Source organism: Cetorhinus maximus, chromosome 20, assembly GCF_964194155.1.
Source record: "Cetorhinus maximus chromosome 20, sCetMax3.hap1.1, whole genome shotgun sequence".
In the NCBI taxonomy this organism is placed as follows: domain Eukaryota; kingdom Metazoa; phylum Chordata; class Chondrichthyes; order Lamniformes; family Cetorhinidae; genus Cetorhinus; species Cetorhinus maximus.
In genome coordinates this window covers 29,384,713-29,398,490 of record NC_135898.1, presented here as the reverse complement: position 1 = coordinate 29,398,490, position 13,778 = coordinate 29,384,713, and the positions used below count along the sequence as shown (strand labels likewise).

The window sequence follows — 13,778 nt, the reverse complement described above, 5'->3', positions numbered from 1 at the left end:
CTGAGCCATTTCTAGCCGTGCCTGCTTGGTTTCAGAGGCTTTTCTCTTTCCCCGGTCTGCTGGGAAGAGTGTTTCTGTATGGGCCCTTACAGCCCACAGCATGGTATCCAGGGCTGCCTCTGGGAACCAAGGGGTAGCCTTCCCACGTTGAATCTCCATAATTGTACAGGCTCTGTCTGTGCAACCATTTCAATAATGGATCCACTATAACCTCTACTGGTGCCTCTTTAAATAGAGAGCCTTTAACTGTCAGGAGCAGGTTACCATAACACCCTGCTTTGACTGTTCTGAAAACCTTGAAATGGGATGCTAATGCTGTTGCTGAGTTAAAAAGCCACAGCAAAGCCCACTGCAGCGGCTTTCACATGCCCAGTGTGCTTCCCCAACTGTGAGTCTGTATAAGTGTTAAAATTCGATCATATATTTCAGCTTCTAATGTACATGTTCACTTTCTGTAAAACTTATAAAATGTGAAAGATAACAAGTGCTTTTTATCTCCTGGCTTGCCGTCTGTCAGAACAATGTGATTGTTATTTACTTTGCTTGATGACATCACTGTTGCTAGATGCCTGTAGATCCTTTTGACTTGAAGCTGAATCCAAATTAACATTGGGAAGTTGAAATCCATTCCACAGAGATCACTAGATAGTCCACAACACACCCAGAGGTGAGAAAAAACCCCAGTGGTGGAGAGCTTTGGGAACCATCGGCCCAAAGTCACATGTTCCTCCCAAGTGCTCTACACTCATCATATCTCACATTACTCACATACTGTATCCCAAAGTGCTCTTTTCTGAAAGAAATTTATCATTTGAATGAACACTGTAACTCCTGCTGCTGACCAGAAAGGCATCAGGAATGGTTGTGCATGTGTACTAGGCCCAAATTGTGGCTGCTGGTGTGCATGCGACTGTTCCTGATGCCTTTCTGGCTGGTGACAGGAGTTTGGAATGTGCACGATCAGCATCAATTTCACTGTAGCAAATAACAGATATGAAAGAAAAAACATAATTTGGCGAGAACGATTAAAACATCTCTTTGTAGCTTAATTATTCATTCCAATTCCCTTTCTGTGATGGAATCTCAATCAGATTTTATATGAGTGCTGTCTCCTTAAAAGGAGTCACTTGGAGCTAAACCTAGTGTGTTAAGGCTTTGTGCAGGAAATTCTTACACAGCTTAAGTAGCTTAGTTGGTAGATAATGGGACATTCAATCCTAGGGTCATGGTTTCAAGTCTCACATTGGGTAATGAAATTTTTCCAAAATATTTTATTCAAAATAGTTTTTTTTTAAACCAAAATGTATCCTTAAACTAAATATTACAATCAAATTTCTGCAGTCTCTTTGAGTTCATTGGAAGTTAAGAATCTCATTTACTGAGATTTCTTGATTATATATCTTCGTTATTTACTGAATTGTGTTACATAGGGAACAGTTGAGAAGTGATAGGTGGACTAGATAGAAGAACTTGAAGTTGGTTAAGGACTGCAAGACCCAAAAGTGGGTAACTTGGATTTTATTGTTAGTCTGTGTCAAACCAACTCATTTGCTTTAATACAGACAGCTGACACTTCAACTGTGCATGTGCAAGAAGTACGCTCCCAAGTGTTGTGGTACAAATATTTAACCCTGAAAAATGTGAGGTGATACACTTTGGAAGAAGTAATTTGATAAGGAAGTATTCAATGAATGGCATGACACTAGGAACTTCTGAGGAATAAAGGGACCTTGGCATGTGTGTCCATTGATCTCTGAAGGCGGAGGGGCATGTTAGTGGGGTGGTGAAAAAGGCATATGGGACACTTGCCTTTATCAATCGAGGCATAGATTACAAAAGTAGGGAGGTCATGTTGGAGTTGTATAGAACCTTGGTGAGGTCACAGCTGGAGTACTGTTGCAGTTCTGGTCGCCACATTATAGGAAGGATGTGATTGCACTGGAGGGCGTGCAGAGGAGATTCACCAGGATGTTGCCTGGGATGAAACATTTATGAAGAGAGGTTGGATAGACTTGGGTTGTTTTTGTTGGAGCAGGGAAGACTGAGGGGCGACCTGATCGAGGTGTACAAGATTATGAGGGGCATGGACAGGGTGGATAGGGAGCAGCTGTTCCCCTTAGTTGAAGGGTCAGTCACGAGGGTACACAAGTTCAAGGTGAGGGACAGGAGGTTTAGGGGGGATGTGAGGAAAAACCTTTTTACCCAGAGGGTGGTGACGGACTGGAATGCGCTGCCTGGAAGGGTGGTGGAGGAGGGTTGCCTCACATCCTTTAAAAAGTACTTGGATGAGCACTTGGCACGTCATAACATTCAAGGCTATGAGCCAAGTGCTAGTAAATGGGATTAGGTAGGTAGGTCAGGTGTTTCTCACATGTAGGTGCAGACTCGATGGGCCTCTTCTGCACTGTGGGAAGCATTCTGTGATTCTGAAATAAACACAGCTGTTCTTAAGTATGTTGAAACCCTCCTGTACCTTATCCTGTTCAGCTTCATGGCCTGCCACCTTGATTAGTTTTGTATCATCTGCAAATTTAGATGTTATGCTTGAGACACCAAACTCTCAAATATTTATTAAGGTATTAAATAAGAGAGAACCTCATGTCATAAGTCATTTTGGTGCAGAAGGAGACCATTTGGCCCATCGGGTCCATGACTTTATTAGCAATATTCACCCAGACTGCTGAGAATTCCCAAACCATGATACTGGTTCTATCAATCAGCCAATTATATATTCATTATAAAATATTTCCATTGACTCCTGTTGAGTTAATTTAATTCCTTCAATCTTTTACTCTCCTTTCTGAGACTCTGATGCAACCTTAGTAACTGCGAACAAATCTTGGCCTGCAACTTTTGTTCTACCCTTCTTTAAAGATCACATTGTGGTGAGTACGCAGCCAAGTATTCACCCAGATCCCCCATATTTCCTGAATCTGCTTTGTAATGGAGATAGTCAGTCCCCAGTTAGACACTCAAAGCACTCAAACGCTCAATTAGATATGTTCCTGCCATAGTCGCCAATAGTGTTGAGTTAATGTAGGACATTGTCATATATCCCTATTGCCCTCATTTGGGGACATTGTAGGATATTATCATATATTCCTGTTGTCCTTATGTGGAGGTATATTGAATATTGTCATATATTCTTAATGCCCGTATGTGGAGGTATTATATCATCATATGCAGCAACTTGCATTTATAGCACGTCTTAATGAGCCAGAGAGGTTTAAGGAAGGAATTCCAGAGCCCAGGAAACTGAATGCACAGCTGACAAAAGTGGAGCAGTGTAAATTAGGGATGCTGCAAGAGTCCAGAATTGGAAGAGTGCAGCCACCTCGGAGGTTTGTAGAACTGGGGGAAATTCCAGGGATAGGAAGGAGTGAGGCTATGGAGGGATTTAAAGATAAGGATAAAAATTTTAAAATCGAGGCATCGCCAGGCTGGAAGTCAATGTGAGTCAGTGAACATGGGTGACGGGTGAATGGGACTTGCTGCGATTTAGGAAATGGGCAGCATGGTTTAGATGAACTGACGTTTACAAGGATACAAGATGGGAAATTGGCTCAAAGAGTACCAGAGTTATGGACAATCTGTTTTGCATCTGATTGTGGCCAAGAAGAGAGATGTAGTTGATAGCTAGGAGTGGAGTTCTTGGTGGGGCAGAAGACAATGGCTTTGGACTTCGCTCTGTTTAATTATAGAAAATTTATGCTTATCCGATACTAGATGTCAGACTAGCAGTGTAATTTTCAGGGGGAGTAAAGGGGGTCAGAGAGGTGGTGGTGAGGTAGAGCTGGGTGTATATCCTTATTCAACTAAGGCAAACATAAAAATAAAAGTGAAAATAGCCTAAACATAAAGAAAAAGAATGAGAGCGAAGTCCAGATCATAAATAGCATTGAAGGTAATAAATATTTCAGGTTCAGAAAAGAAATATAGGAAATAACAATATTTCTGTTAAAAATAGAACATGATTGATGAAAGCAAGTTAAAATGTATCAGAAAAACATAATAAGATCATAAGGTATGGAGCAGAAATAGGCCCTTGAGCCTGCTCTGCCATTCAGTGAGATCATGGCTGATCTGATTGTGGCCTTAATTCCACTTCCGTGCCTTTCCCCTGCCCCCAATAATTCTTGACTCCCTTGTGGATCAAAATTCTGTCTGATGCAGTCTGAGTGTATTCAATGACCCAGCCTCCACTGCTGTTTGGGGAAGAGAATTTTTAAAGATATAACAGCCCTCAGAGAAGAAATTCCTCCTAATTTCCGTCTTAAAAGTGTGACCCCTTATTCTTAAACTGTGCCCCTAGTTCTAGATTCCCCCATGAGAGGAAACATCCTCTCGGTATCTACCCTGTCAAGCCCCCTTAGAATCTCATATGTTTCAATAAGATCACCTCTCATTCTTCTAAATTCTAATGAGTATAGGATCAACCTTCCCTCATAAGAGAACCCTTTCACCCCAAGAAGCACCCTAGTGATTCTTCTGTGATTTTCAAATGCAAATATATCCTTCCTTAAGCAAAGTGAACAAAACTATACACACTAGTTGCAATCTCACCAATGCCCTGCACAGTTGTAGCAAGACTTCCCTACTTTATATTCCATCCCCCTTGCATTAAATGTTAATACCATTTGCCTTCCTAATTACTTGTGTACTTGCATGCTACCTTTGTACTGCAGCATTCTGCAGCCTTTGTCTGTTTAAATATCCCTTTTTTTATTCTTCCCACTGAAAGGCATGAAAGTGGACAACCTCACATTTTCCCATATTATACTCCAGGACAGGGATAGGGTCTGTTGCCTAAGTAAGTGTTCTCTACACCAAATGTGTGTAGTATAAGAAATAAAGCAAGTGAATTCGAAACACAAATTCAGCTTAAACAGCATGATGTAGGGGCCATCACTGAGACCTGGCTACAAGTTGGGTGTGACTGGGGACTAAATATTGCAGGTTATAAGGTCTTTAGATAGAATAGGGAAACTGGAAAAGGAGGAATAACAATATTGATAAAGGACATTGGTGCAGCTTTGGAGAGAATACCAGTAAGGATGAGGAGGCGGTAGAGACACTGGGTTTTTAAAGAATAGAAAAAGATAAAAGATTTGGGGTAGGATAGCAGTGATGAAGTAGTATTCACAAAGATCAGAGAAGCTTGTTGCAAAGACAGAGTGATAATAATGCGAGACTTTAATCTCCCTGAGATGTCCTGCTTCTCTCAATTAAAGTCCAAAGGGCTGATTTCTTGGGGTATTTAGAACAGTTTTCTGGGAGAATATGTCCTTGAACCAAAAAGAGAACAGACTATCTTAGATTTAATAATGTGTCTAAGTTGTTAATCTAACAGGGAGAAAATACCTAGTTAACAGTGACCATAATATGTGAGAATTCGATATTAGGTTGGAGAGGGAAAATGTTGAGTCATGAATCAGGGCTTTAAAGGCTGACTTTGGAGAGATGTGGCAAGAATTGACCATAACAGACTGGGCAGAACTACTAACTGATAAATGTATAGATGAGCAGTGGGTGGTGTTCAAAAAAGTTTTTGTTAGACCACAAGACCTTGGGCAAGAGCTTTACTAGTGTACCATCTACAAAATGCACTGCAGGAATTCACCAAGGCTCCTTTGACAGCACCTTCCAAACCCAGGACCACTCCCATCTAGAAGGACAAGGGTAGCAGATAGATGGGAACTTGGTGTTCCCCTCCAAGTCACTCACCATCCTGACTTGGAAATATACTGCCGTTCCTTCACTGTCGCTGGGTCAAAATCCTGGAACTCCCTTCCTAACAGCACTGTGGAAGTACCTACACCATATCGATTGCAGCAGTTCAAGAAGGCAGCTCACCGCCACCTTCTCGAGGGCAACTAGGGATGGGCAATAAATGCTGGCCCAGCCAGCGAAGCCCACATCCCGTGAATGAATTAAAAAAAAGCAATATTACACAATAGTCTCACCAGTATTTCTACTTCAAAATCCAGGCCATTTTATCTTGTATACCAAGGACTTCTCCAGGATCGCAAGCACGTCGTATTGAATGCTTTCTAGACTTAGCAAAACTATGATCAAAAGTTCCCAAGGAGCTCCAGTTTCTGTATCTTTTCTATGTTTAATTACATCCCCCTACCATGATGTCATTACATCAACATTATGTAACTATACCTGTTTAATCTTCAATGTGTGTGGAATAATATATCACAGTATCTTTACAGTGCAGAAGGAGGCCATTCGGCCCATCAAGTCTGCACTGGCTCTCTGAAAGAGTGTTCCACCTAGTCCCAATCCCTGACTTATACTGTAACCTTGCACATTCTCTCTCTTCAGGTAGCAATCCAATTCCTTTTGAATACCTCGATCAACCCTGCTTCCAACACCCTTTCAAGTAGTTTGTTCCAGACTCCAACCACTCTCTGGGTGAAAAGAAATTCCCTCACATCACATTTACTCCTGCCAACAGTTTCAAAATTAAAGACAGGATTTAATTGTGAGCACTGTGGAGTCTGAGAGCACTTTTGCTTCTTGCTCCAGAGGCATCTATTTGTGATTGAATTAAATATCCCCCAACATTAGTTTGATGCAGAGGCTGCTGTTCCTCAAGAAGTGTTGGAATGTATTCTGAGCCTAACACTGCATTGGGTCCTTAAACCTGTTTGTCATTATGCCCATGCTTGTGATACAGGTGCAGCTCAGGCATGGGACCTTGCCCACGAAATTGGCCCTTTCTTTCTCCTCATCATCATTTTCTGCCTGAAAATCAGCTGTTATGAGAACCAATTTTAACTTAGTTATAAATCTGAGCAGTGGGAAGACGCTATTTAAGTAGTAGTGTGGGGGAAAGAAAAGTGATTCGCAAGTCATGTTGTCAGGAAGTTCATATAGACATGTGATTTTCAATAATGTCCTGGTAGATATACTATTGCACAAAGGGAATCAAGACCAGGTACAGTTTTCAGGTGAAGCAGGGCTAAAGAATGGAAGATAATTGGACCAGGAAACACAAACTGTCCCTTGGTGAGACAGAACTTCAAAATGTCTGAAAAAACAAACATGTTGCTGAAGCTTTTCGTCTTGCACTCATCAGGGCAGTGCAAGAATACCAAATTTCAAATTATCACAACAATTTATACTACAGGAGAAAAGGGTTGCTGATTAGTTGACAAGCTAATTGACTGAGGTGTTGCTATGGAGAATGCACGGCGAACCCTAGGCTCCCCAGGCTCCTGGGTAATTCTAAGAGGAGGCACAAGGCTGAACATATTCCTTTTTGCAGAGAACAAGTCCCTGCGTATGAATGTATGTCACTTTTAGCAGGCTTAACTGAGTCATATTACGAGCTCAACTGATTATCTTAAGTTGGTTGTTAGTGTAGCTATTGGTGCATTCAGGATTGTTCAGCAAGTGTTGTCCAATCACAGGATCATATCTAACAGTAAACATTGAAATTCATGCACAAAGCTGTTCAATAGTAGGCAGAACGTCTTTTTAGACTGACAGCAGCATTCTGTTGGTGGAAAATACCACTCGTGTAGCCACTGCGTAGTAGCAGCATGTAACGGCTTGCTTAACCTGTTGTTCAAATTATTGAAAAACTTTGCCTTTCCAGGATAATTTGAGGTAGAATGGGCACTTTTCAGTTTCGAAAGGGGTGGTCTTTGACCCATTTGTGAGTTTGCACGATACACAGCAAACAATGACCTGATCAGGATAGTCATGGTCCCTCAGGGTAGCTTTGATGCGCTGTATTTCTGCGTCAAGCTTGCAAAGTGAACAAATGGCTGGGGCCCTATTGACAAGATTGCTGATCAGGCCAATCTTAGAGCACATGGAGCTTTCTGAATCCCAATATGTATATTGACTGGTGAAGGTAGGCTTGTGGTAGACAGTAGTAAAGAACCCATTAGTGGATTTCTCAATTAGTACATTAGGAAAAGGAGTGAGTTAAACTGCTCCACTTCAAAGTGAATTTGAGTGTGGGATGAAATGTATTTAGGTAATAACATAATTCAGTTTTCACCTTAAAGACATTCTGATCGTATTTGTGTATTTAGTTTCAAAATTTCTACATTTACATTTGTAATGTAAACTGTCTGTGTAAATTTCTCACATTTTTGATACACTCCAACCAGTGAAGGTGCTGCACGTGTGCTAGTATCATAGAGTAATAAGTGATATCTGGTTTAAGCAATGCGGGTCATCAAAATCAGCTTTGTAATTAAAAGTTTGTTTGGAACTTGATTTGTGACTGCAATCTTTCTTACAGGAGTGTTTTCTACTCTGCGTGCTGTACCAAAGAAAGAAGGCTTCCTTGGATTGTATAAAGGTAACGGAGCTATGATGGTCAGGATCTTTCCTTATGGTGCTATTCAGTTCACTGCATTCGACCGATACAGAAAGGTAAAGTTAGTTGAAGAAACAGAGTTCATGATAATAGTATTATTAAAGTATGAAATCATTATACAAATAAAATTTGTGGCATTCATTTTTGTTCTGTAACTTGCTGACCTAAATGAGTGGGCAATAGTGTGTTGTAGCAGTGGAGTAAATAGGTCCTATATCAGTGCATCAGAACAGTCATCTATAACTGAACATGAGATATGGATGTAACACAGATATTCCCCTTACATGTCTTGCCCAAAACCTTAATTCTGTGTCTCCCATTCCTAATTAATTAATTCTTATTCCTAACTAATGGGAACAGTTTTTCCTTACCTACCTTATCCAGACCTGTCATAATCTTGTACACCTCTATCAAATCTCCTCTGAATTTTGTTTGCTCCAAGGAGAACAACCACAGCTTCTCCAACCTAACCTTGGAGCTAAAACCCGCCCATCCTTGGGACCATTCTGATTAATGTCGTCTGCATCCTCTCATGGACCTTCATATCCTTCCTCAGTGTGGTGACCAGAACTGAATGCAATACTCTAGTTTGTAGCCTTATTTGAACTTTATAAAAGTTCACCATAACTTCTCTAGTTTTGTACTCAATGCCTCTATAAAGCCCAAGATCCCATACGCCTTGCTCACCACTCTCTCAATATGTCCTGTCACCTTCAAAGATCGATGTACATGCACCCCAGGTCTCTCTGCCTCTGCACACTCTTTGAAACTGTGCCGTTAAGTCTATAAGTGCCTCCCTATCCGTTCTGCCGAAATGCATCACTTCACACTCAGTCATGCCCTCTGCCTCTTTTTTGGTTCCCTAATCGGCCCAACCCTTCCTTTGACTCTCACAATTTATATGTTTATAAAAGGTTCCATTGGGTCTCCAGAAGAGATTTGGATAAGTGTTTTGAGGGGAAAGTGAATTGCAGAGCTATGTGGAAAGAGAAGGGAAGTGGAACTAGTTAGATAGTTGTACCAAAGAGCCAACATACATCTGATGGATGAGTAGCCTCCTTTTATGATGTATCATTCTACGTATGATGCTGTGTGTCTTGGGGGAGGGGGAAAGTACCATATGTTGTGGGGCAGTACTGAGTGTCTCAAGGGGGTGGGGAGTACCAAGCCTCTCAGTGGGGGAGGGGCGTTGCCCAGAGTCTTGGGGTCTCACCTGTATACTGTGTGTGTATTGTGGCAAGGATTAGGAAGGATTTTGAATAGTTAGAATTGTGAATAAAAGAATCTTCATTATGTTTCATTCAGCTTTTGATCAGCAAACTTGGCATATCTGGGCACATTCACCGATTAATGGCTGGATCCATGGCAGGTAATTTGTTTTTCTTCTGAAATCTAGATAACCTTCCAGTGTAGCTGGTGTAAAGAAGACTTCTGAAATTGCTAAAAAAATTAAAGAAGTGTTTTTATGAAGTCATAGAGTCATTATGACACAGAAGGAGCCCATTGAGTCCATGCTGGCTCTCTGTAGAGCAATCCAATCAGCCCCATTCCCCCTCTCTATCCCCATAGCACTGTAGGATTATTTTGCTCAAATGTCCAATCAATTTCCTTTCGAAATCATTCATTGTTACTGCTTCCACCATCCTTGTACTCAGTGAGTTCCAGGTCTTTACCACTCGCTTTGTAAAAAGAGTTCTCCCTCACATCCCCCCTGCATCTCTTGCCTTAAATCTTAAATCTGTATCCCCTAATTCTTGTACCATCAGCTAATGGAGATAGCTTTGTCTACCTTTTCTAAACCTGTCAAAATTGTGTACACCTCTATCAAATCTCCCCGCAATCTCCTTTGCTCCAAGAAGAACAACCCCAGCTTCTCCAACCTAACCTTGTACTAAAATCCACCAACCCTGGAACTATTCTAGTAAACTTATTCTGCACCCGCTCAAGGACCTTCATATCCTTCAAAAGTGTGGTGAACAGAACTGGATACAATACTCTAATTGTGGCATAATTGGAATTTTATAAAGGTTCAGAATAGCTTCCCTGCTTTTGTACTTGATGCCCCCATTTATGAAGTCCAAGATCCTGTTTGCTTTGCTCAATGCTGTCTCAATATGACCTGCCATCCTCAAAGATCGATGCACAAACACCCCAGGTCCCTCCGTTCCTCACACTCTTTAAAATTGTGCCATTGAGTCTTTATTTCTTCTTCCAAAATGTATTGCCTCAGACTTGTCCATATTAAATTCCATCTGCCACTTGTCTGCCCATTCTGCTAGTGTATCTATGTCCTGTTGCAGTCGATAAGAATCATCCCCACTGTTTGCCACACCTCCAGGTTTAGTATCATCATCAGATTTTGAAATATTACTCTCTATTCCAATATCCAGGTTGTTTATTTGTAGCAAAAAAATAGCAGCGGTCCTAGCACTGACCCTTGGGTAACACCACTGTCTACCAGCCTCCAGTCCGAAAAACTACCATTTACAACGATTCGCTGTTTTCTGTACTCAACAATTTTTTATCCAATTGGACACTGATCCTCCTATTTTAGGAGCCTCAATTTTGGTAAATAGCATTTGTGCTACTTCGTCAAACGCTTTCTTAAAACTCATGTGCACAACATCCATCGCTTTCCCTTCATCAGCGTTCTCTGTTACTTAATCAAAAAATTCAATCAGATTAGTCAAACATGATCTGCCTTTTACAAATCTGTGCTGGCTCTCCTTATTTAACTTAAACGTCTTAATTTCTCCCTGATCATTGTTTCTAAAATCTTACCCACCATTGTTGTTAAACTGACTGGCCTGTAGTTGCTAGGACTTTCCTTACACCCTTTCTTGAATAAGGGTGTATCTGCCACTTTCCTCTGGCATTTACCCTGTATCTAGGGAAGATTGGAACATTATGACAAGCCCTTCTGCATTCTCTAGACCTACTTCCCTTAGCAATCTGGGATGCAAACCATCCGGACCAGGTGACTTATCCACTCTAAGCATACCAGCCTTTCCGGTACATCCTAACTTTTTCATTCATCCATTACCTCTACCATTTCCACTTCTAGCGATATTTTGTTAGTATCCTCTACTTTGGTAAACACCAATACAAAATACTTATTAAGTATTCTTGCCTCGTTCTGCACCTCTAAGCATACATCACTTCTTTGACCTTATTTCTGCTCCTGCTGGCATGTGGTACTGGGAATAATCCAGGGATTACTACCTCCAGGGTCCTACATTTTAAACATTATCTCCTTAAAGTCTGACTGTAGGACCTCAGTACCTGTTGTTGGTACAAACATTTACCACAACTTCTGTCCCACTTCCTACCCACTTCGGAATATTCTGCACCATCTCCATGCTATCCTTTCCTCAGCACCAAGGAAGCAACACACCATGCGGAACTCTCAATGAGGACTACAGAAACGTTATTCTGTCCCCTATCTATAGAATCTCCTATAACGACTGCATTTCTATTCTTGGCTTTTCCATTCTGTACAGCCCTTTGCCCGTTGGTGCCATGGTCTGTACTGCACTCATTCAAGATGCCATCACCCCCAGCAGTCTCCAATGCTGAGTACCTGTTTGAGAGTGGCACACACCTTGAAGATTCCTGCACTTCCTGATGGCCACCTATCTACTATCCTGACCTCTCACTGCTTGTGGGGTGACTGCCTGCTCAAATGTACGATGCAGAGAACTCTCATCCTCCCTGGTGCTCTGCAGTGATTAAAGCTGCCCCATCAAGGTCGGAAATCCAGAGCTTGAGCAGCTGGTGACACTTCCCACATACATGGTCACCCGAGACACATGAAGCTTCCTGAAGTTCTCTCATGGCACAGGAATGGTAAGCAACAGGTCTCTGCTGCCTGTCCATGCTACATACGAATACATAAATTAGGAGCAGGAATAGGCCTCTCGAGCCTGCTCTGCCATTCAATAAACCATGACTGACCTGATTGTAAGCTCCACTGCACATTCCCGCCTACTCCCGATAACCTTTCACCCTCTTGCTTATCAAGAATTTATCTACTTCTGTCTTAAAAATATCCAAAGACTCTGCTTCCACTGCTTTTTGAGGAAGCGAGTTCCAAAGACTCTCGAAATGCTGAGCAAAATAATTTCTCCTCATCTGTGTCTTAAATGGGCTACCCCTTATTTTTAAACCGTGACCCCTAGTTCTCGATTCTACCACAAGAGGAAACATCCTTTCCACGTCACGCTGTCAAGACCCCTCAGGATTTTATATGTTTCAATCAAGTCACCCTTATTCTTCTAAATTCCAGCAGATACAAGTCTAGTCTGTCCAACCTTCCCTCGTAAGACAATCCACCTATTTCAGGTATTAGTCTAGTAAACCTTCTCTGAACTGCTTCTAACGCATTTACATCCTTCCTTAAATAAGGAAACCAACAGTGCAAACAGTACCCAGAAATAGTCTCCCAATGCCCTGTATAACTGAAGCATAACCTCCCTACTTTTGTTTTCAATTCCCCTCGCAATGAAGGATAACATTCTGTTAGCTTTCCTAATTACCTGCATACTAACCTTTTGCGATTCATGAACTTGGGCACCCAGGTCCCTCTGCAACTCAGAGCTCTGCAATCTCTCACCATTTAGATAAAATGCTGCTTTTTTATTCTTCCTGCCAAAATGGACAATTTCACATTTTCCCACATTATACTGCATTTACCAGATCTTTACCCACTCACTTAACAACCTATCAGTATCCATTTGTACCCTCCTTATGACCCCATCACAATTTAATTTCCTACCTATCTTTGTGTCATCAGTAAATGTGGCAACCATACCTTCGGTCCCTTCATCCAAGTCATTTATATAAATTGTAAAAAGTTGAGGCCCAGCAACTGATCCCTGTGGCACGCCACTTGTTACGTCTTGCCAATGGGAAAAAGACCCATTTATGCCCACTCTCTGTTTCCTGTTAGCTAGCCAATCTTCTATCCATGCCAATACGTTATCCCCTACACCATGAGCTTTTTTCTGCATGTGGCACTTTATCAAATGCTTTCTGAAAATCTAAGCACACTACATCCACTGGTTCCCCTTTATCCACAGCACGTGTTACTACAAATAACCCCAATAAATTGGTTAAACATAATTTCCCTTTCATAAAACCATGTTGACTTAGCCCGATTACCTTGAAATTTTCTAAGTGCCCTGCTGAAATGTCTTTAATAATAGCTTCTAACATTTTCCCTATGACAGATGTTAAGTTAACTGGCCTGTAGTTTCTTGCTTTCTCTCTCCCTCCCTTTTTGAATAATTCACTATTTCCAATCCAATGGAGCCTTCCCCGAATCCAGGGAATTTTGGAAAATTGAAACCAACGCATCTATCTCACTAGCCACTTCTTTTAAGTCCCTAGGATGTAGTCCATCAGGACCCGGAGATGTGTCATCCTGCATCTCCAA

At 41.5% G+C, this 13,778-nt stretch overlaps 1 protein-coding gene across 2 annotated transcripts in view; it reads left to right on the top strand.

Annotated features, from left to right (window-relative positions):
- slc25a16 (solute carrier family 25 member 16) overlaps positions 1-13,778 on the top strand; it is a 71,549-nt gene that overhangs the window by 38,135 nt on the left and 19,636 nt on the right. For both annotated transcript variants that reach the window (XM_078565846.1, XM_078565847.1), the window contains exons 4-5: positions 8,267-8,400; positions 9,650-9,713. In XM_078565846.1, the coding sequence (XP_078421972.1) occupies positions 8,267-8,400; positions 9,650-9,713 (198 nt within the window). The remainder of the gene's footprint in view (positions 1-8,266; positions 8,401-9,649; positions 9,714-13,778) is intronic.